Raw genomic sequence first — 24960 nt, forward strand, 5'->3', positions numbered from 1 at the left:
TCAAATATGTAGAGTACCTTTCATTCAATAGCTAAGATTTAAAGGTTTCCCTTCAATCAAGCTTTCAGTCTGAACACAGCTTTGCTATATTCCAGGGATATTAGGTAGCTGATGGGATTTTTTTAAAGCAAACAAAGAAACCTTAGTGCTTCCCAAGGTCTAACAACACTAAAAAATGGAAGGACTTAAGCAGAGTTTTCACTTTGCTCTCTTGAACTCAGGGCAACCTCCAATACACAGCTGAACTCAGGTGTTCTGCCAAGCAGATAGGGCTTTCTGAATTCAGCCTTCACTTTTGTAATGCTGATCCAGGAGAAACCTGCATGCTAGAGCTTCTCATGAATGAATGCAAGAGACTGGACAGCCCAAATATAATAAAAGTTTGATGAAGATCTAACCTGAGCCTGCCAAGTTTGATCTGCCAGAAGAGAAGACAACAAGAGATGCTCAAGTCTGTTAGAGATTTGATGCTTAAAAGCTTGGTGCAACTGCTGCTGTGTGGTGGGATTTCTCTGTTTTCCTTGCAAAGGTGAAACAAGAATTCCCTGGACAAAAACACACAGCTACAACCTTTCAATGGCCAACCTCTGAATCAAAAGAAAAGGTCAGAAAAATCATTGCTCTGTGATAAATATGCATGCAACATGACAAAACATTCCTTGACAGTTACCATACTACCTTCGAGGGCTGGCACGACTTGTCCCATCTTCTAAAGTGATTATAAAATTGACACCTTCAAAGGTTATTTTAAATAAAATATGAGGTCTCAGAAAGTATTCGAGGAGACACCCTCCAAAACAGAGTAACAGCACTGACACGAGCACTACAACTTGGGTCCTACAAATGTTCACTTATTAATTGAGAAGACTATCAGGTTCACAGGAGTTCCTCTCCTGTAAGCATGGACTAGTGAGGAACAGAGACCACCTGATGCAACATTCTTCCATTCAATTATAGACACTTCTAAATGTGACATCAGGGCTGGAGGAAAAATATTGTCTTTAGATGCACTCTTATTTTGTCTATGAGGGGATTTCCAAGCTGGTAAAGCACATGAAAGAAGAAAATTCAGTCTTACCTTATCGTCAACATCACTCTCGCTGTCACACTGTGGATTAGAGAGAGAAAAAGAAGGTTTTGTAAAACACCTTTATGTATATGGATCTTTTGCATCATCCGCTTAAATCCTTAGGATAGCTGTTTATTATGCTCTCAGTTCGATCAAACATACACTTTTGATGTTTGCATTAATGCCTTTTAAATTGCTAGCATAAACCAAAGACAATTTATCTCTTTTTATAAGAAAATATGTCATATTCTTACTTGAATGAGGAAAAATGAACTTTAAACAAAAAAGACAATCAGCTATGCTTTATAATAACAACTGCAACATGAATATCACAACAAAAAGCATGGCTTTTTATCATCCCAAATTGTGGAATATATAGTAACACTTTTGCATTGCTTCACCTTGATAAACACTTTGTCATCTAATGAGGAAACTGTGAAACTGGCAATCAATTTCTAATTTAATGAGTGGTATCAAGAATAGTAATTAAAATACATCATAAATTCTGGTATGTTTTTTAGTTTCAATGAGATCACGATCCCAGGAGGAAGTGTTTACTTAAGGAGTTTTAGAGTGAAATCTCTTACAGCCTCTGAAAATGAAATGCTCTTTTCCAAGCACCAGTGACAGAAAGATAACTTGAGCACTTTATGTTTTAGGACATACAAATCTCACTGACTGGAGCTGAGAAAGATTTTGAGAACATAAAAAAATCTCCTGGTGGCCACTGAACAGACATGGTCCTGGTGGGTTTCTGTAATTGGAACACAGGCTTCCCTACTTCTGCAACATGGGAATGGACACGCTAACAGCAACAAGCTGCAAACGTGGAAATGATCCATGAGAAGGCATGTGCTGCCATGCCATGCAGGTAACAGCAGGACGAGGTCTGCTGGGTCACTTTGTCCAGCTCCTTCTCCTCTTGGAGAGGAGGCAGGACTCTTTCTTGTCATATCCTTTTATCCGATAGCTACAAAGCAGGAAGTTCAGTGGTGACATTCTTAGCTTTCCGCAGCCTTTTGAAAGACTCTATAATCTCTTCTGTGCGTTGCTGGGATTAGAAGAGGACTATTTCTCCATCACAGCAAGGCAGGCTGAAATGGGCTGTGCCGGGCACAGGCTGCTCCTGCACCTCTGCACTTGTCCTTGCTCCGGAGAGCACTGACAACACGTCTGCTTATTAAAAACAAGGGTTGGGGCCAAGGAGGATGCAGCCGCAGCAGCACGCTTGGTATCACCTGCACCCTCTTGAGAAACACGGGATGACTCAAGAGGAGCCTTTCATCTCCACCTGGGGCACTGAGATCAAGCCAGGTTCACGTGAATCCTGTTTGCTCTGGCTGCTCCTGGAGAGCACCCATACCCCAAATTACCAGCATAAATTGGTCATGGAGATCAAATTATTAGGCTCTTCAAGCCTGTTCTAGGCTATATCATTTTACCTGTTAAATCACTGCACACACATATTTTAGAGGCAGAATCTTTTGATACAAACTCTTGCCCAACTCAGGCTGCAAAGTTTCACGCAGCGACACGAGCACCTGGCCCAACGATTTATGAGCAGGCAATGCAATCTTCCAGAAAGACACAGACATGGGGTAAAGGCTCCACGGGCTGGCAAAGTGGCTCCACAGGTGACATGGAGCAGTGAGCAGCTGTGTCACTCGCTGAGGACGCACGTGCGCCTGCAACGGTGGAAACTTGTAGAAAATTTCCCTACTTTAAATAGGGCCCAAGCAGTAGCCCACTTAAAACAGGTTTCAGACAGACATGAAAATGAGCCTGGGAAAGTTGAGCCTGGGAAAGTCTGCACCAATCTATAGCTTCTTAGGTGTAGAAATTAAATTTTTGAGGCTACCAAGTAGGAACACTGCGATCAAATTGCAACTACCTCAAAAATGGCATAAAATGTCTCTGCTAGTTAAAATCCTGTGCCCGGGCAACATCAATAGAAATACAGACACTTAAAAATGACATGGGTACAAAAAAACGCAAATAAATTAAGTTCAAAAGCCTATTGATTAGAAAACTTTAAAAATTGTTTTTAAAACTCATATGCTTTTGCCTATCCTGACAAGCTATTTAATAAAACTGTTTCACCATAGGCTCTATTAAATTTAGCTTAAAAGCATTTGAGAGGAGATATAAAAAAACTGGTGGGACACTGATAGCCATTATTATCTAAACACAACGTAATATTGGAGTATCTCTTCTCTGTATATATATGTATATATTTATATATGTTTTAGTACCAAAAATTGTCTCCATATTTGTCACTGCATTATAATAAAAAAAAAAAAAAAAAAAAGAAAGAATAACAGGCTTTGCCTGGCTTTTAAGTGAAGATTCTTGTTTAAAACAGATTTGGCCTCAAAAATTCACATCTACAATGAGTATAAAAATCCATTACTGATGGTTTGCATTACTAAAAGCTGCAGAATTGCCTTATTTAGGTGCCTTGTACCAATATACAACTTTGTTTCATGTAGATAAGCAAAAGTTATAAAGAGCAAGCGAACCATCAAATCCACACGCTAAATTTTACAAACAGACATACAAACGAAGCAAACATCTGCTCTCTGAGGATATGTTTCCCCATCTGAAAATACTCCATAATTAATTGTTTTTAAAATGAAAAGCACAGTAAAGAGTTTTGTCTCATTTTAGTTCACATCCTTCTTAGTTTAATCGCCAACGCTGCAATCTACCAACGCCAGGAGCCAGCGAGCCCTACGGGCCGGCGGATGCAGCTCCACAGGCAAATAAGGCTCCGTGTGGATAGGGAGCTCATCCCCGCAGTGGCGACTGCAAGACGTGTGCTTTAAAAACTGTACTTTGGGCAGTGAGGTGCATAATATCTTATTATGAAATAGGTTTCCTCTCCCTCCTCTTCTGACTTGAAAGACTTGAATATACACAGAAATGGTACCAAGAGGATCAGCCAGAGCTGATCAGACTCCTACGGCATGGCTTTTAATTCAGCAGAACGCTATGTCTTAATCTGTGTAAGAATGAAGTCCTGAACTGAATCAGAGCTACTGAGGGGTCCACGTGATGAAGAACATAGGAGACAAAGTAACACACCAGTATTTACAAGATGCATACTTGTACCAAACATACGGTCTCCTGCAAAACGGAGAGCTTGAAGCAAACTCAAACTCATCTTGACCAACTCAATTCATCTCCCACCACCTCAAAGAGCAGAATTATGCTCTTTGAGGGGATAAGGATGCAAGGAGCTTTCCAAGTGCCAGCTCAGCCCTGTGGTGACAAGCTGAAGTCTCTCTACACCCTCCTTCTGCAGCCTCCTTTTCTCCATGGCTCTCAGCTATGGAGGGACACCAAAGCAAAGGCTACGATCACCAACGAACAGACGGAAGCTGCTCTTTTCTACAGTCAGGAAGATGAAATGAGCAATGAAGTAATAGGAGAAAATGCAGCTCAACCCAAGGGTTCACAGCAAGGGAGGCTGGTCTGGGCTGGCAGCGGGGCGCGGGCTGCATGGCGGCGGCCTGCGCAGCCTCCCCTCAGGAATGCGGCCTGGCCCCTCCGCCCGCCTCCCACGCTGCGGCCTTGTGTCGGCCGCACAAAGGCCCTTGTCAAAATACCAACTTGGAGAAAACGCGGAGAATGGCGACTGTTGACAGCTATGGGGGCTCATTGAAAGACAAAAGCTTCAATTACCTGGATTTTTCTAAAGGCCTGTTAACACTCCTGGCCTATCAACAAAACTGTAAACAGCCATTGTGCTGGGTTCATAAAGGCTTGTAAAAGGATTATTCACCCAGTTGTGCCAATTGCCTCTCAATTCCCCCAGGAATGTTTGCAAAGCGGGACCCCTAATTGTGCTGCCTTTTGGAAGCAATTTCTTGTGGTGACAGATTCAAGTCAGAAAAACCCTCCTGTGGGGTAAAGTTAAGCAGAAACAAAGCCGGGTTCAGACAAAATCGCTTCTGTCCATCACAAACCGGCCCTACACTATCTCTCCCCCTCCTTCTGCCTCACTCCTTCTGCCCCCACAGAGACTGATGCAAGTTTTGCCAAAACAGAGGAGGGAGAGGAGCGGGGAGGACACTTCATGGAGAAAGCCCCAGGCCAAGAGGACTCTCTGAAATCCGCTCTTTGTTCCACAGGGCAGGAGATCCAAATCCGGATGCTGCTGGGATGCAAACAGAAAGAAAAGCTAGTGCTTTCCTAACTGCCATGAGAGCGACTGCACTCGCATCACCTCCTCTCCCACCTAATTCCCACTGTTGTGTCTCCATGACCTGAGGAAAAAAGCAAAGTGTGTATGTAAATAAATAAATAAATAAATAAATATTTACATACACATACACATGTATATGTACAGCTCATGCCCTCCAGGCTTTTTTTTTTTCCCCTGTGGCTGAGGTGAAGGTTCACATTTCATGATCCTCCTTCATCATGTCTTTCCCACCACTGGCCAAGGAGTCCTGCTGCATTCTAGGATTTCGCTTGTACAAACATCTCAGCTGGGGAAAAAAACAAGAGGGAGAGTTGTGACTGGTAAAATACAGGAGAGCCATGAATGGAGAAGGCCCTTCTACTGCAGGAGATGCTACTGCCAGCATAACAACCTGCACTGACCTAAAAATAACCTTCTAACCTCTCTCTAATCCCAAACCCTCTTGCACTGAAACAAGGGTAGTGTGAACTTTACCTGTTGTGTGTAAAGCATAACTCAAATCATCCCAAATAACTGCAGCTTAGATACCTAGAGATTTGTGGCACAGCAAATGAAGCTAGATGTCCACCATAAAGGTCTTCTGGTAGACCTATGGCCAGATGTGTTCAGTAGAGATCACTACTGATGTGATCACTAGCTTTGCCCCACAATCCACACAATTAGCACAGTTGGAGTGTTTTCACCATTTATATTTTTGATTGTAGGAAGCCTAGAATAAGCTGATGTAGAGCTTTATCCAAATAAGTAGCACCCACAGAAGCTATATGTGGGCTACGTGTTCTGGGGCACCTATACCGGCACAGTGCTCCTGGCAAAGGCATTCTGTTATAGTGAGATCTGGATTACGAGTGTTTGGATGTGACTCTGAATATTGTCCTTGGGTGAGTTCATGAACCATGAAAATTCTCCTTGATCCTTTTTGTTTGCCCCCTGAAGTGTTTTAACTTCCAGACCACTGACTTTTTCTTCACGTAATAAAAGCGCTACATTATTAACATGAAATCACATTCTCACATAACTGCCTCACACCAGGGAGTAGAGCTCTAAGAAAGAGAAAAACCAATAAAAACAACCCAAATCTTGCAAGACGCTTTGTGCAATGTCATCAGTAAGGTACAGAGAACCTCTCCATTATCAGAAATGGGGTCACATCCTCAAAGCATCTGAGAACTGCACAGAATTCACCTCACCTTATTTATGTAAATTCAATACCTCCCACTCCATCCCAGTACTAATGTTTATTATTTAGGTCATGCCTCCAGAGCCTCAAGGCCGGGGCCCTATCGTGCCAGACACTGCACATCACAGAAGTTGTGAGCTCCTGTCCAAACAGCTTACAGGAAGGATTGTTTTCCTTTCTATGCAAACACACATACCTACACACATTATTTATATTATGCTTAAGAAGAAGGTGATAGACATCTAAGCTGGCTGTGTGAAAAAATGGATTCTAGCCCTGAGGGGCATGCAATCTATCCAGTCTACCTGCAAACAAAACTGCGTGGGGAGGTACAAGGCAGAAGGAGGAAGAGCTGCCTAAAATATTAAATGTACGGTCTGTACTCACAATGTGAGCTGGCATTGTAGAACAGACATGTAAAAGCCGTGTAAGTGCTAGGAATGATATTCAGATACCTTCAGAACTTACCCATCCACCCAGATGGCCCACAGGATGGCCACATTCCCGCTCTTTTGCTATTACGGACCATACTTTGCTACCTTATTCAACAGTAGCAACTCAGGGAAGAACATGAGGTGCCCAAACTGCCTTTCTTTTAAATGAAAAATAAAATCAAGCACGTTTGCAGGATCCCAGCCTGTGCATGGGGCCGGGGCCGCCAACTCGCAGCCGGACGTCGCGGTGGGGCCTTGCTGGGGATGATAGGAAGAGGCAGCTTCATCACGAGCTAGTTTGACAGCGAAGGCGGCTAATGGGACTAGAGGCATACACAGGAAAGAAAGTGCCAAAACATTAAGCTACCGCCAAGTGTCAGAGGGCCCCTGATTTATTGCAGCAATTTTGCCACCGTGTCCTTTATAAGGTCCCACAAGCCCTTCCTCGCGGCAAGGAGCGCCGGGCGGCGGCGGTGGCCGCCGGAGCAGCCGAGCGCCGGCCGGGAGGCCGCAGGGAGGACAGCGGAAATCCAATGTTGACTTGAACTTGCCCCAGGCAGCGGCGCGTCCGCCGAGCTCCGCTGCCTCCTTGACAGCTTGATGAAATGAGGCAGGGCCTCCCCGCGGCTGCACCAGCCAGGCCTTCCCAGGGCTGCGGAGAGCCGCGAGAAACAGATTGAGCCTCCGGGCAGAATTCCTTTTTTTTTTTTTTTTTTTTCCCCTTTTTCTATTTTTTCTGCCCCTCTCCTCAGCATTGGCTGGGGAAGGGCAAGGCCAGGCCCCAGCGCGCGCAGGGGCCGCCGCGGGCGCCGCAGCTAATTTGGAGGGGCAGCGACGCGTCGCGGGGGCTGCGCGGCTCGCCGGGAGGGCGGGCGCAGAGCGCGGCGTGGGGAGTGACCAGCAGCTGTCACCTGCACGCGGGGAATGCAGGAAGGAGGAAAACAGAAAAAAAGAAGGAAAAAAAAAGAAAAAAAAGAGCATTTGTCCCTTAGAGGCAGAGCACATTAATGCGCCAATCTGGCACTGCTTTGACTCTGAAAAACACGCGGCGCCTCCCCAAGAGGCGAATTCGACTTCCTCGCCCGGTCTGGCTGCCCGTGCCGGCCGCGGCCTGCCCGCCACCGGAGCCTCCTCACCTCCGCCCGCAGAGGCACCCACGCTAAAAATACTGTTTAAGTCTCTTTTCATTCCATAAAATTGAGTTGATCTGCTGCAGCTTAGGGTCAATTCCTCAAGGACTGTTTTTTTTTTTCCTCCCCCCTTTCCCTTTTCCTTAGCACTCATAAATTAATCAAGAAGACCCTGACTAAGTCATTTCAAGCTGTACAACATAAAAGAAAGTCCCCTGATGATCCAGGCAAGGATCTATTAAAAGCATGGGGGGAGGGAGGAGGAGGAAGGGCCTGGGAAGAGGGAGAGGAGGGAAGGAGGAAAGAGGGAAAAAAATCTCAACCTTTTTGATTTTTTAGGATAAAAGCTGGAGGACTTTGTTACAAATTCTAGCCAACATCAAAACACCTTAAATAATTCAAAGAACATGTTAAAGGGAAGAAACTGAATGTTGCTCTGATGTTCAGTTGATGCAACGCAGAATATTACCCAAAACAGCACAGCCTGTTAAGGGAGACAGCAGCCTTGAGCATTTCAGTTCTTTAGAAAAATGTCAGAACCTGTAAAAATCATAATTTCCAGCAACTTTTTTTTTTTTTTTTTTTTGCATGATATAAACTCAGCGAGACTGAAATGTAGGTTTCTGACAAGCTGTTAACAAGACAACTTTAGAAATCTGTCTGGAGCTCTCAGGGAGATGGGCTGCCATTTCACTGCTTCGAAGAAGTTCATGACATGACAAGCAAAAATCAGGGAACAGAGACCTAAAAACCACGGTGTAATTTTCATTTGCTTCTGTCGTGAAAGAATTCAAGCAGAAATATTAGAAGGCTGCACAGCTAAAAAAGCCAGCAACTGGAAAATCATTGCTGTGGTTTGACAAGCACATCTTTTATGCTGAAAACGGTTCCTTTATTATTATACCTATATAAGAGAAAGCACTTTTAGAGAAAAAGGGATAATCACAAATTATTTCTTGAGATCTACAAACTAAGAAGTACAGCTGCCTACTTTCAAAACAGGTCTAAAAATGACTCAGTTCATGGGAGAAAGTCACCATCTTGGAAAAAAAAACTCCAAAAATGTAAGAACCATCAGGTTTCTCTAATTATCCCATGCAGATCCCCACCCTCCAGTGGAAAAGGTATCACCCTTCCAGGACTACATATGGTATCCTGCTAAGGCACTGGAGACACATCCATTACTTCCCTTCCCAAAGTGTTGAGCTGCCTGCTTGCAAGAGACCTCAATGGAAAAATCCTGGCCCTGCTGCCCCCAAGGTTGGAGCTACCTGGCACTGGTGGCTTCGGCTCCCAGGGCTCTTCAGCGAGGAGTGGAGATGGCACCAGGGCCGCCAGCAGCTCCGCTCCTGCTTGGTGCAAGGTGCTGAGATGTCCTATGGAAGAGCCAGTGCCTCAAAGCTATGATCTCCAGCCACGAGAGGCTGCTGCAGCTTCTGCATGGCGGTTATAAACCTTCTTTAAAATTAAGGAGTTTAGGACTTAATGTGGGTATAGCCAAAAGCCACTTTAACCATAATGAGCTGTCTAGTCATTTCTCACTTACTATAAACATCAGTTTTCTCCTTCTGTTTGGACAGCAAATCTAGTCCATTTACATGCTACACCCACGTCATGATGGAGCACCGAAAAGTCCTCGGCCACTATGAGATAACAGGGCTTGTTAACGCACCTCTGCTCTAATGGAAATATTTAACTACTCTCCGCTCTCCGGCTCCATGGCATGTTACTGTGTTTGGAAATTTCACTTACATATTTATTTAGTGGAGAACATGCATGGCCGTCTTCCCGTAGTGCAGTGTGAGCTGATAGAGGAAATTTCATCATGGAATTAGACAGAAAAAGCAGTTCTTAGTACTGCAGTACCATGCTTAATAGAAGTGACCTTCCAGAAGGAGGGTGATGGATTTTTGGTTAGGGAATGTGCCATGATTTGTTATGGCTGATTCAAGTGAACATTTATTTCATTTCATTTATATATTTAATTTGCATATAGATTTGTTTGAATGTATGGTGCATATGTATTCTTTCTGCCTTACCCATGCTGTCAACTTAGGTCTTTTGCAAAGCACTACCTTTCCCTTACAAGGCCAAGCACAGTACATAGTACAAGCATAGTACATAGTACAGGCTATGCATGAAGACCTCCACCTGATGACTCTAAGGGTTTCCCCCAAAACACACCACAGATTTTTCCATTCAAATGCAAGCTGGCCACCCAAATTTCAAACAGGAGCACTCGGAGGTGAGGACTAACCACAGTAGCAGGACTGACATCCTTTAGCTACAAATAAAAATCTCTGCCTCGTCTTTTAACTGTTCATTCTGGATCTGGTAGGATAGGGGTGTTGAAGTCCATCTGAATGCCTTTGCACCTGGAAAATAATCTAAAACACCTACGGTGTTCTCAGCATACCTCAAACCACTAAGATGAAATATATTTCATTTGTATTTGAATGAATATAGAATATAGAATATAGAATATAGAAAGCTTGTAAGACTCAGCTGCTTTGTTTTGCTGAAGGCTTTTGGCCTAAGAAGGGAAGTCTCTGCTCTTGTCAGGACAAGATATGCAATACTCACATACAATCATCAAGCATTGCTTAACTCAACTGCTATTTAACTCATAGCAGAGCTTATGTTGTTGTGGAAAAAAATATAAACCTTACAATAACAGCAAACAGAAAATCTCCAGCAGTATTTATTAACATGAATATAATGCAAGCCAATCCTCTCTTTTTTCCCTCTTTCATTTTAATTGGACCTTAAAAACATTAAAGTAGGTAAATCTTAGGAGTGAAGGACAGTCATTGCCTGGAGCACACATTTGGGTGTCTTCAACACAACCTAAGTAACGTGGCAGAGGCTGCAAGCTAATTTGATTAGAGAATAACCCAGTGGGTTATTCACTTTCACAGAATCAAAATTATGCCATGACAAAGCTAAATATAAAAGTTTCAAGGTCTATGCCATTGTATGGAAAATGACAAACCTTCAGATGTTAGACCATTTTTCCCTCCTGCTATTTTTTTTCAAGCCTTTGCTATTTCAGGTGAAATTGTGAAGGCTCCTCATTACCTTAGTACATCTGCTCCTCTCTTCCCTACCATGACCCCATGAGTTCCTCATTTGTTCCTGTCAGCCTTCCAATGGTCAATGATTGATGCAAATGTAATGATTTACAGAAGGAGCTGCTACCTCAGTGCTCTGCTTTCAGACTGCAGAAGTGCTTTGACCTGCACCAGCCTTGAAGATCAGGACAAGGCTGGTGGTACAATGCCAAAAACTCAAATACAAATAGGAAATTCTGAGCTGCACAATGCTGAAAATTTCTCTTGGGCCTCCATTTACTCTTTCTGTTGTCACTACAGATTTTTTTTAGTATATGTTTTTGTTCCATAATGAATGCATAGATAGATGTCATTCACAAAAAGAAAGTCCATCACCTCAATGTCTATACTCAGCGGCAAGAGCTCTCTAGGTCTAATCCATAATGGAATGATTAGAGAATGAAAGAAAGCAGAAACATCTCAACAGGAGGGAAAGTAGCAGAAAAAGCAAAGAAGGTTCAAGAACAACAACAGAAAAACAAAACAAAACAAAACTTCCTACACGATGCCCTAACACAAAGGGACTAAAACCACTGTCTGCTGAGTGTGAAGTCTGTTGCCTTCAAACAGTACCCAGTGTCATTAGCTCAGAGATGAAACTGCTTGTAATTAGTTGCAACAAACCGGTACATTTTCCTCACAGAGTCAGAGGACATTGGGTTATATAAACTTTTTATGTTTCAGACAGTTATTTCAAACAAAGCCAAATGTGAAATTTGTTTGAAAAACTGGAGGAATGCCTTGACCACGTTCTCGTAACGCCTCCCAGCCTGTTTATCTTGGCACCCTTAACGAAACAGGTCTTCTTTATTCTGCTCCCACGGGGTTTGCAGCACAAGCCATGGTCAATCTTTTTCACCTGTCGTGATTTGTGCCATACCAAGCAATGACACCCTGACAAGCACATTTGCTTGAAATAATAGTTTGCAGCTACATAGAGCAATAAAATGCATAAATAGCAACTCATGACAACAACATTATTAATGTGTGTCACTACTGCACAGATAATAACAAGAGGGGTTTTCATGGACTACAGAGTAATTAGGTGACTTCAAATTTGCTGTAAAGCATTTTCACGGAGCTAGAGTGTGGGAAGCTTCTCCTCAGCATTTATGAAAGGTATTTGTACAGATAACTGAAAGCTCAGGAGCTTCTGGCCAGCTTTCAGCAGCACTCGTTGAAAACAGCAGGGTCCTATGCTTCCCAATGCACATTTTCTTTTTCTCAAATTTCTTTTTAATTCACACCTAACACATTTTTGTTTATGAAGCAGAAAAAGCATTCAAAACAAGCCACTTTGTTAGCTCAGCTGGTTAATGAAAAATTGCCACAATTACAAAAACAAATCTTTGTTTTCAATTTTCAGTAAGCAGAGCTTTAAAGGAACAAGCTGCTCTTGAAAGCATGATAGTTTTTTTTCCTAAAAAAGGAAAGAAAGAAATCCTTCCTAGCAACTGCAATTATGATACTTTCATGTCAAATGAATTATATTACTGAAAATAAATCTTTCTAAGATGCACAAGAGGGTTATCTGGCTCCAGTCAGACTTATGCATTACTGGTTTTATATGTTGTACTCTACTTGATTAATATAGGTAATCAAATTATATTGCCTTCCACTGTGCTCTCAAATTCAAGGCTATAATGTTTTCAATGACAAAGTTCATAGAGTTGTATAAAAATGTACCTCATGCTGTACCAGCCCTTTATTGCTGTAGTAAAACACCATTTTCAATTTAGTAATAAGTGATATAAAACAGAGTGTCTTGATTGGCAGGGTCGTATTCATTATGCAGTGCCCTACGACACAGCACAGTTCAGAATGGAAATGTAAGGACAGGATCTACCATGAGCGCAGATGCCGGTACTTCAGGGAATACAATGATTCCTTTTTGTGTGTTGTCCATAGGAAGGACAAGGAATTGGACACAAAGACACACACATATATGTATATGGCTGGAAGGGGAAAAGGGGCAGGGAGAGGCTTTTAAAGTATTCTGCTCTATACAGGTTTTTTTGCACAGGACCCAATCCTATCTACTGCTTCCTGCCCGGAATAGGAAAAAAAAGAACAGGAAAACATCAGAAAGCAAAGAGGAAGAATGAGAATCTAGAAAGCAGCAGACACGGGAGAGCCCTTCATGTCTCTGCCACTAGCCTGAATTATGGCTAGAAGGAAATTTTCATGTCTTTGTGGTTTTGAGGGTTTAACCTGAGGTGCCTTAATAAAGTTATGTTATCAAGTACCCTTCACTTTACAAACACCGAGATTCTCTAAAGATCTGTAAATTATGCTATCCAAACTGGTAAAATCTTAAGTCTGCAGCTACTCTTGAAAATGTAAATGATAACCTGGCCACTCCTTATTTTCCCCTCTGGAAGTTGAGAATAACATTTACCATTTCTGTAAACCATCAAACCAACCAATCTATGAGTTATAGAGAGGTAAAGTATTCTGGAGAGTCTTATCGTCATTATGAAAGCTATCTAGAAAAGAAAGTGTCATAAAGCCATTTTTTGTGGAACTAAATGGCAGAGATATTGTTAACTGGTATCTTTTCTAAGCGTATATGTTGAGCAAATGATATGATCAGGAAAGACAACTCTTGGACTCAGGAATTAGTAATGTTATCTTCATTTTGTTTCCTTGGCAACTTGACCTTTCATAATTTGCCCAAAGGCAAAATATGGGCAACATATCCCTTTCAAATCATACCTCAATAATCTCGTGATTAAAAGCATCACCAGAATGTGGCCTTGCCGTAAGATGGAGAATTAACGACTCTCTACTAAATGATCCACTGATGTTGATTCTAATTTAAGTAGCCTTGCAAGAATATTTAACACTTAATGATAGGCTCTGTATTAGAGTAGGTTTAATCTAGGATGCAGCCACAGATGTCATAAGAAGGAATTAATCAGCATTGCTTCCACTAAAACAGAAATGCAAAATTGCTGAACAGAATGTATTAGAAACAGATTAAAGAACTGGGGCTTAAACATAAAAGAAACAGAGCCGATGCCACCCTCAGAGAGCTAATTTGAAATACAGGAAAACTTAATTCGCCTTTAACCGAAGAATTGGGGCGTTTGAAGTTACTAAAGAGAAGCTTGCGTTATCAAAAAGGAAAGAAAGGCAGATAGTCTTTTCCCTCATCAATTAAAAATGAAAGTCCAACCCAAATATTAATGCCCGCTTCAGAATCCCAACAAAATGAAGTTACTGGTGCTCTAGGGACCATCAAATTTTCATACATGGGGCTCTACCAACAGTGAAGTGCTCTGTGAGTACTGCTGATTTGAAAATGCCTGCCCAATTGGGATAATTTACCACTCAGAAAAGCACATCTCAGTGTCAAGGAAACGCAGTCTAGAGTTGTTGAAATGCTTGCCATTGGTGAGAAGTATGAAATGGTCCATGCTTCCAAATCCACTCTAAACACTCTACACAGAGACATCCTCCCCGTCAGAAGGTTTACATAAAGATTTCCAAATCCTCTTTGCTGCTTTGTACAATTTATCATCTCCCCTATTATTCGAGGTCTCCGTGATGTCCATAGGGTTTACACAGCGCAGTTTGTTAATGAAGACAAGTCAGCACATTTAAGAGCAAGAGATTTCTTTGTTTTGTTTTTATTTTAAATCTCGTAGGCTAGATGAATAGAGGATAAAACCAGAAGGGACCACAGATCATCTGTTCAGGGCAGGCATATAGCACAGAGCATTACCTCCTGTCCAGCATCCTTCCATTCTTGATTTGCAAATACTAAGAGAGCATCCTCTCCTCATCCTATAATCCTGTGGATGCTTAGAACATGTGCTATGGATTAATTACTGTACTGTCAACGACTTTGAGTTGCAATTAACATTCCTGGTAATGAGGAGGACAGCCCACGTTCATCACAATTATACTTCTGCCGAAAACATCTAGGAGAATGCTGAGTACTTCCTTGCCCTGATTCAACTGGTGCACTCCTGAGTTACAATTACAGCTAATAAAAAGGTTTTTGACTGGGTTGTGTGGCCCTTCCTTGAAAAAATTACAAAACAATCTGGCTTTGGTCCCAATTTTCATTGATAGCCTAATATAACACATAAATCATCTAAGTGCTTGTTTCCGAATTAACGAAAAACTTATATAAAGCTTTGATCTTGACGGAAGAATCCATCAGGACTTCCCATTTGTCTCCCTAATTACTTGCTTTGATGCTCACGCCTGAAATCACTGCATAAGTTAATGTCCTGGGGTTGCCATAGCTACCATTCGTGAAGCAGAAGCAGACCCTGCTCTGCACACCAGCCACCTTTGCTGCTTTATCCCGGCACATCCGCCACCAGTGATGGAATAAAGGTGCTTCCATACTGCCCTCCAAGTTAATAAAATAGTTCCTATTACAAACATTAATGGTAAAATTCAATTTTTCCTCTATTGCTCATATGCTGAAAGTTTTGAAAGCAGCGAAGTTGAGTGGGTGGAAGACACAGAGTGCAGGCAAAGCCCGAGTTTATCTCCTGCCTCGGACAACAATTTGCTGTGTGATTTTGTGCCTCAATTTTCTTGACTATTAAAGGGTAGCAATGGTACATCATCCATCAGACAGTCCTATTTTGAGAATATACTGCTAAGACCTGATGAAAATGTGTAAGAATATTTACTTTTTGAAAAAAAAAAAAAAACCTGAAGTGAATTTTATTCCTGGTTAACTAAAAAACATTGATAAAAACCTCTTTACTTCTCCCTTTATAACAAAGGACACTAAGCAAGTAATGATGCACAATATATTTCAGCATTACTAGCAATTACTCATAGAAAAAAGAAATGAGGAATCTCTCTTATTTGCCTAGCTGATGATCTCTATGGACAATGACATACATTATAAACGCACCCTGTGTGATACCCTTCATCACTTACTGTACTGATCTCATGCAATGTAATATTAGAAATGCAGTACCTAGCCATTAAATGTCGAATATATTTCATTCTAAAATTTAAACATATTTGCAATTTTTGCACAAAATTTGCACAACAGCTCCAGAAATTTTCAGTACAACTTGTTCTCAAAAATTTTCCATCCTAAAGAAGATGGCAAACCAATGCAATATCCAAGTGGGAACCATCACCCCAACAGATTTCAAGCGATTAACCAAGCTTGACCGACAAATTCCAAGAGCAACAATGCAATGTTTGGCTTTTTAGGAAGATATTTGGGTTATTAGGAAGATGCATCACTTTAATATTCTGCTCCAACCAGTTTCCATCATTTCTAGTGTGTGAACCCTAAATCCCTTTTTGTTCCAGACACAGTCACTTCCTCAGGGAGATGTAGTACATGGCAAGCCTGGAAAGTTAACATGTAATCAGCACGGTAATGTCTAAGCAAATCAGATCATGCTAGAGTTAATAGAGGTTAGTAGCAGCAAGACTCTTCTGAGCACGGAGGCCAATGTGAACTACACGTTTCTACAACCCTCCCAGGATGTGGGGCTACGTCTTATCCTCCATCCTGAGCACAGAACATTCATTAGATGCTGTCTTGCTAATTTTCCTCACAATTCAGTTGTTTATTTTCTTCAAGGAATAAGTATTAAAACCAAACCTGCTCTGGTTTCCCATCTTGCCAAGTGTGGCCTCTGAGAACCACTGAACTAGAAACAGGATTGCATTTACAACAGCTTCAACACAGCACTCATACTTTCATTGAATGGCTTGCTGTTGATACCATACCGTGTTCTTACTATTTTATTTGGAAACAAATAGCTAGAGAAAGATTCCAAATTAATTATACGGGCTTAGCAGAGAAGAATAACCAATTTCGGCACAAGCACTAAAAGAGCGGAGTGTTATTTTTTGTATAAATATAAACCAATCCAACACTGCAGGGTATTTAGCAACTATTTAGTGCACGGAATGACAAAAAACAGTTAGCCAATGAGCAATCAAACCAAGCAAGTTCATGTTTGTGCAATGCTTCGAAGATGTAAAGGGCTCATCAGAATTTCTGGATTAGGCTGTTTGATGCCCCCATGCAACCCAGGTCCATAAATAAAATATTGCAGAGAAGATTAACTGGCCAAAGAACCCATGAGGCACCTTGAATTCAAGGCCCCAGTGAAAAATATTTCAGACAGATAGACGGAAAGAGCTGGTAACCATTTGAAAGATGCTGGTTCACCTCCCTCTACCAGCACCAGAAATATTCCCATCAACTTCAAGAAATTCCATTCCAGTTTTCAACAGAAAATTTGAAACAGGATTTGAGAGAGGAGGTAAAAAAAATGAGAACTTCAGATGAAGAATGATGTTTCTCACGGTGTCTGAAGCTTTATTAAAGAGATGAATATGTAAAACCATTTTCAGCAAAAAGGCTGTTCCCAAACATCGCTCGCCTGGGATCAATAAATAGCCCAGGATCAAACCAGAATGCCATCCAACAGAGAGATGTTGACTCTGCTACTGATCTGGCCTTTTCCTGCTTAATTAAAGCTCCTGAATACTTGAGCTGGAAAACTGTAATCCCCATTAAAGTGTCATTTTAGCTGTAGGTGATCAGACCTTTCAAGCTACACTAAGTAATTATGCTAGCAGGAACTATGTGTAGTATTAATGCTGCCACTGGGAGAGCACATGCGTGCAGCAAGGAAAGCTGTTAACACAGAACCAGCTAACCTGTTAACAGATTACCAGGCAAACCAGCTGTTTCAGCTCTGACCATGTCTAAATCAAGACAAAACTACTCACACGTAGCAGTGTCCACTGCCACCCGTAGAAGACACGGGGCTCTAATCCTACCTAAACACCATGGAAGTCGAGTAGGCTGGAGAACCGTGTCTGCAGGAGCAGAGATTGCACGTAAAGTTATTCGCTCTTCGCTCTGCAATACCGATAAGGATGGAATGTACCAAGAGGGAAGGCCCAAAACAAGGAAATACTGCAGGAATATTTACTTCTGATTACCATCTAGGGGCAGAAATACACGCGGCAGCCTAGAGAAGGAGAACTGGTTTTGTACTGCCGTGATTTTATGGAGTAAGAAACGTGACCAAGAAAAGTCCCCGTAATACAAAGAACATGTAGACTTAAAGCCACTATGGATGAAATGCGGTTGCATTTAAAGCTTGGCCATTTTTTAATGAACTGACTTCAAAAGGAGCATTTAGGGGAAACCAGGGGTCCGCTGGAGATGCCTGTTGATTACAAGGCAAATTGTCATGAAGCAGAAGCCACATGAAACCACTCATGCCACAGGCCAGAATGGCTGAATTAGTGGGAAAAAACGAACCAGAAGAAAGCCCAAACAAAACAAACTTTCTAATTAATGTTAAAAGGAAATAAAGACACTTTCTCATTAAGCAGGATGCACATTTTTCTGAGCAGGGGTCTCGCAAAGGTCTGGGACTGTTACTCACACAATATAAGAAAAAATGTAATCCCTAGGTAGAACAAATCTTTTCCAAGTGGTTTTAAAGCTGGCATCTGTAGCAATACATATTTTGCAGCAAATATTTAGAATGAAATATTTCACAAAGTACTTCAGCACTTCTTTGAGTGTTTAATTTATCTAACATAAAAGAACAAGAGTGTACAGCATTTTCCTGTAAGTGGATGTAAAATACGCGTTGCATGGATCCCTATAATTAAAAAAACAGCAAATCATTGTCATTAATGCACAAGCAAGATCATAAATGAATACATTATTAAGTCCTACTGAATTAATGTTTAACTGCAATAGATTTGAAATTGAATGAGGCAATTAATCAGAGCAAGAACTGAAAAAAAAAAAAAAAGCCACATCTGTCTCACTTTGAATATATTGAGCAAAACGACCTTCAAAACGGTAGTGTCAATCACGCCAGGCCGCCCACTGATTTGACAGTCTTGGTGCCACCACAGAGAGAAAGTTTCGTCAGTGGAACAGATACAAGCTCTCTGTCTGAGTCACTTCATGGGTACATGTCACCCTGAGGGAATAAAACATTGCGTCTCCAGGGTCCTATTTCATAAAATCAGGAGTGTTCAGACGGTGAGGATCATGCTGGTTATAAATGTGAGCTACATCTGCTCAAAGTCACAAGAAAAAGAAACTGGGGGAGTTGACATGCATTAATGGTAATTTTGAAAGGTTTAATGCTCTTCGATATCTAGGGGAGGCTAAAAATTACGTTCAGAAGCTTTTGTCCCATGGACTGTCCTTCGATCAACCAAAATACATGGAGCTCAATTTTTTCCTCACGAGTCTTAAACTCACTAATAGAATTTTCTTTAACGGGTTAATTAAACTCCCTCAGATTCTTAACTGTGGAAAAAGTCTCCGTTCAATTTGTTTCAGAGTTTAAGGAGGAATAAAACGGTAATACTGACGATGGTAATGACCCTTATCCTAGCTAAGGCTTTTTGCACTTTCCATGAAGAATAGTACCTATTGTTCACAAATACTTGCTCTGGCAGATAGGTATATGCACTGTTCTTCAGTATAACATATTATGAATATTAAACAATATTTAAAGACAGAAAATCCATCGGTATTTCTGTAGCAATTTCTTAAGCAATAATTATCTTTGAATAAAGATTTTTTTCTTTTAATGCAAATGAACTGCAAATGTTCCGAACTCTAATTGTTTCCCTACGCTGAACTGATGGAGCAACTGGCACGTAGGTAATCAGCGTATTCATTTCCCTTTCAACAGGGATTCAGCATTTTCTATATATATGTACACATATATATATGGAAAAAGGACTGCTCGGATACCCATTGATAAAGCAGCTAACTATTATGGGCTAGAGAAGTTTGCTGGAGATCTGAATGGAGGTTAGCACCTTCCTCCCCTCCTTGGGGGAGACGCAGGGGCCGTCTGGGGAGCAAGATGATGCTCAGGGTCTCACGCTGCCCCGTCAGACAAAGGTGACTTCCCTCTGACGACAGGGAAATAGTCTTCCATATTGTAGGGCCTTGAAGATCAAGTGCATGAAGTTCCTCGGGATATATTTTTGGGTTGACAATATTTTACTGGCACACCAGTGTGAGATTTAGGCACGCCTGGATAGGAGCCAGCGTGCATCTATCTGTTCTACCCTTTTCTGACACAAGATTTGTTCTGACTGTAACATCAAACAGGAAGGTTTTGACAGAATTGTGACAGGGGATATCAATTTGATCCAAATTGGGAAGGGAAGAGCACAGCAGGATGGAGATGCTGCTGAACAGAACTGCTCCAGCCTTGGCTGCCAAGTGGAAGGTATCTGAGGTTTTGTTAAAATGATCATTCCAAGACAGAGTTAGCACCTGGATGCAAGTGAAAGCATTAATAATATCAACTGCAAGACCCTGTTCTATGGGAAGGCACAGGACTCAGGGCTGAGTCCCGATCTGTCCATAGTCAATGTCTATGCTTGCTTCCTTCCGAGAGACAACACTGGGATCTGCAATGGAAAGGGGCAGCGAGGAAGAACGGAAGAGAAGAGAGCGCAAGTCCGGGGGAAGTCACTAACACAAATCCAGAAGATAAAATCAACAAAGCAATTAAGCTTCAACAGAAAAAAAGACAATTTTTTTTGTTTTGTTTTGTTTTTTTTTGATTTTTTTTCCCAGTGTGAATGTTAATTACCGTGCTTTACAGCAGAGATAACGAGAGGGTTTTACTGCCTAGCATTTTTCAAACAAAGACATGAAAAATTCATGAGCAGGGAAGACCTTGGTGTTGAGCTTCAGTTTTCTTGTCAAATATTTCAGCTCTGGAGGTCTTTGGGAAGGTTACACAGCAATACTCACGTCCAAAGGATGCCTGTCAGCTGGATCTAACAGCAAGAGGAATTATACTGGATCCATGTGACTTTGCCAATGTATTTTCACTGGCCAACAGCATCTTCCTACAACATTCACCTAGTTTAGGGAACACTATCAAGCCCAATTCATCCATGTGGAGGAACTAAGATGCTTAACAGTCAGTCTGATGGCGAGAAATGCTGATGTTTGCACATCACTGGAAACAGCTCTAAAGGACCTCGGCGCTGAGAGTCACTGCTGGGCACAAGGGGAACTCTGAGGGCTCAGGAAGGTTTAGGTCCAACTCGGTGCAGGCTGAAACTCCACCTTTTAACAGGGCAGAAGGATCCTGTAAAGCTTTGCATTGTTTCTAGGAAATTTCGAAGATCTAAAATCTCTTCTCAAGCAGCTGGCTTTAGATGTGCAGATGTTTTGCAAGTTAGCAGTGCTTTTAAAACTCGGCTCATTTTTACAAAGGTTACAAAAAGGAGTCGTTCTTTGCTGACACGCAGGTCAGGCATAAGCCCGGTATGAGGAGAATAATGCGATTTTGTAGACTAACAAGAAAGAAGCATAAAAAAAGCTTTTGGGATCATGTGAAGCTCCTTCCCTGACCTAATCAAATTCCTCATAGCAGAAGCACCAATTTGGTTAAGTCTGAACTGCTCCATGTTTGCTTTCCTTGTTAGCTTAATAAAGAGAAATCCCTTGGGAGAGGTCACTAAGAATCATTCTTCAAACCGAAATGTACCTATCCTTGGATCAAAGCTTTCAAAAATTCCTCAGCATCAAACTTCTCAGAATGCAATGGCTTTTGGTGTGTGGACTATTACACAAAATATAGAGAGACTATTATAAAAAGACACCATAATATATCTGTAAACAATTTTTAAATTAGAGCTCTTCTTTTCCCAAAATATCAGCCCAAATCACCGAGCAGCAGTTTCCAATACCAAACCCTGCGAGCAAACACCTCCCTCCCAGCAGCTGAGCTCTCGCCTCCCCAGCTCAGCTGGTGCCATCACCTCAGTGCCGAGACGAGCGACGGGATTCGACTTCTCTCTCAAAGCAAAAGGAAAAATGATAAAGACTTTTTTTTTTCCCAATTAAGGGGCAAAAGATGAATGGCAGCGACTTCCTCCTCTTGCTTTGCAAGCTGCTGCTGAACACTGTCCTAGTCTTCAAAGGTTTTCATTCTACCAAATCATACTGTGTGAATCTCTAGGAAAGCAGCCTGATGCCACCACATAGTCCTATTTCAAGCACAAAAACAGCTACGTGTGAGTCACCAGCACCACCAGCATGCCCAGTTCTGCTTCTGCTGTACCAGAAATCCTCTAACACTTGGCTAAAACTCTGAGGTAAAACATAGGCCTAATTACTGTGCCTAGCTTAAGCAAACGTGTTGTGTGTCCCTCCTGCTTTTCCCAGATGGGTATGCAGGAAATCAGAGTTTGGGCTAATATAGTTCTGGAAACTGCTTTGCAAGAAATTAAGATGTCCCAGGATCCAAAAATGTGAACAAGGCCTGTGCTGAGAGCCTGCAGGGAAAGTCAGTGCAATGTCCACCACTAAAAGCATCTCTTACTTCAGACATATGGGGAAAGAGTTAGACCTAGGAAGGGAAAACCTTACAGCAAGGCAGAAGAGAGTTAAAGCATGTCTTTTTCTAGAATTCATTCATTTAGGTCGTTTATTTCTGTTTATTACTTGCTAATACATTTAAATTGCTCTAACACCGAATCCTGATGCTGTAAGGATGTGGGTTTTAAGAGATGATGTGTCTCCACTCACACTGCAAATGAGGTTGGTGCTGGTGGAGCTGGCTCTGGGAGACGGGTGCCGCGGGCCGGACATGACCCCATCCATCCGGCAGGAGCGGGACCCTGAACAGCCGGGGAGCTGGGGCCGGAGCGGGACCTGGAGCGGCGCTCCAAGAGAACCCAGGCCGGCCTCCTGCCCGGCGGGCGCGAAGGGGCCCAGCAGCAGAGAGCTCAACGGAGACGTGGTCAATCCGCACCACGCTGCTCTCATGTTCCCGTGTCCCCGTCCCCTCCACAAGCACCAGCTGCAGGGCTGCTTTGGTCGTGACTTAAAACTCTTTTCCGGCCGGCTTAATAAAAGATAGAGAGCAGTCAAGTGATCTGACCGTGTCTTCCAGTGGGTTAGTGACTCATCTGGGTTTAGAAGAAAGTCAGGGTTTTTCCTCGCTCATCGGCCCCTATTTTGTACACAGCGTTTTCCTTTGAGTATTTCTGCTTTCATTTCATCTGGTTTCTACTGAACAGAATTAGAAGCATGAAGTTTAAATGATAACGTGGACAGGTGAAGCATTCAAACACACACAAGTTTATATCAAGCTATTATCTGAGCTGAGCACGGAATGAGGCTGCCGGAGTAGCTGTCCTCAGCCAGGCAGCATTAGAGCATTACCCTTGTTTTTGGGTGCCTATCTAGGCTTTTTGGTTTCAAGTACCCTTACTACCTGCACGAAGGGGGCTTGTAGCATAGACAGTGCTGGACATGGGGTGACTTGGCCGTGCAAGGAATTCTGCACGTTTAAGTCCCTGCAGATACACTAACATCAGAACCAGCACAGGTAACACCCAAAGGAACTCATATGTTGATGGTAAGCGAAAAGAAAGAAGATTAAGAACAAGGTGGACTTTTGTTTTTCTCAGTGTGCTATAATGCAAAGCAACCTCAGAGAGTTTAGAGACACATTTCATTTAAAATCTGTCCGCAAGATCATCTCCATAGTAGGTTAAATGGTTTCAGTTCACCCACATGTTGAGACGCCAGATCCTAGATAGAGGTTTTGTTTACTCGGCGATTTAAGAACACAGGAAAAGACAGGAAGAAAGAATTAAACTGGAGAGACTATCCAATATTACTACCTTATTCATGTTAAGCACTGCTTTGTGAGCCACAAATGCAAACTTTCAAAGCAAACTCGTTTGAAGGTTTACTTCAAAATAAAGCGAGCTGTTAGGAGTTTGCATTTGCATGCATTCTATGTAATTACTGAAGGTTGGCATTAATGAAAAAAAGGTGGCAAATTGGCTTCATTAAGCACTGCAGCGCTCAGGAAGCTCTTCTTGCCTGGGAGGACTTTGTGGTGCTGCAGGTAACTGCTTATCTGTTTGGGGAGAAGGGGGAAACAAAATGAAGCCAAAGGAAGAAAACAAAAATGATGGCTGGGATGCGTGTCCCTGGCTGCTGCACTGACGGAGCCGCGGGAGCTCCAAACATATGTGACTTCTGACAGTTCCAGCACGTATCAAAACCAAAATGCATCTACTAAGATTATCAAAAAAAAAAAAAAAAAAAAAAAAAAAAAAAATCAGACAAGTGCAATTTGTTCCTCTCTTGTGAAGAGGAGTGAAAGTTCACTGGGAAAAGCACTTCTAGCCATGCCTGAACTATGAACTGAAACTCAAAACAAAGGGTTATTTCCTTCATTTCTGTTTTATAATTGACACCACAGAGCCGGAGCTGCTAGCAGAAGTGGCTCTTTTGCTAAAACATTGTATCACTGGTGACATTAGGGGTGTGGGAATTCACTGTGATAGTGATCTATATTCCCACCCTGCTCTCAGATTGGTTTTGCAAACAAAATACATAAATGCTAAATTACCACAACAGATATATCTGCTACTCCTGCGCTTCTGAGAGCAACAACAACAAAATTTATGCTCTTGGGCAGGCAAATCCCATGCCTTCTCTATGAAAAATACTGTCTCGAAAGAGTGTTTCCGTACAGCGGATCTGAATTAAGTCCCATTAAAAATCTGGCCTGGCCTATCAACAGACTATTAACATTTGTACGAATTATGGAAAAGTTCTAACCTATTTAAAGAGAACTGAAACTGTCCTCTCTCTTATCGCACTATTAAGGAGGACGTTATGATTTCCACATGGGAATGCCATTCTTTATAATGCCACAACACTTCCTCAAAACTGCACGACAAGTGTCAGCCTCTTAATGACACTTAGCCAGCTGCCTTTTAAGAGGGATGTGGCACAAGCATCTTCAGAGGCAGAGCAAGGACGTCAGTCAAGGGCTGTAT

General features: G+C 42.1%; 1 protein-coding gene across 3 annotated transcripts in view; it reads right to left on the reverse strand.

Annotated features, from left to right (window-relative positions):
- The window catches only part of FBRSL1 (fibrosin like 1), a 460961-nt gene that overhangs the window by 159550 nt on the left and 276451 nt on the right, over positions 1–24960 (reverse strand). For all 3 annotated transcript variants that reach the window (XM_026037566.1, XM_026037565.1, XM_026037563.1), the window contains one exon: positions 1079–1108. In XM_026037566.1, coding sequence (XP_025893351.1) covers positions 1079–1108 — 30 coding nt within the window. The remainder of the gene's footprint in view (positions 1–1078; positions 1109–24960) is intronic.

This window comes from Nothoprocta perdicaria, unplaced genomic scaffold, assembly GCF_003342845.1.
Source record: "Nothoprocta perdicaria isolate Ctin4 unplaced genomic scaffold, notPer1 scaffold_2, whole genome shotgun sequence".
Lineage (NCBI taxonomy): Eukaryota > Metazoa > Chordata > Aves > Tinamiformes > Tinamidae > Nothoprocta > Nothoprocta perdicaria.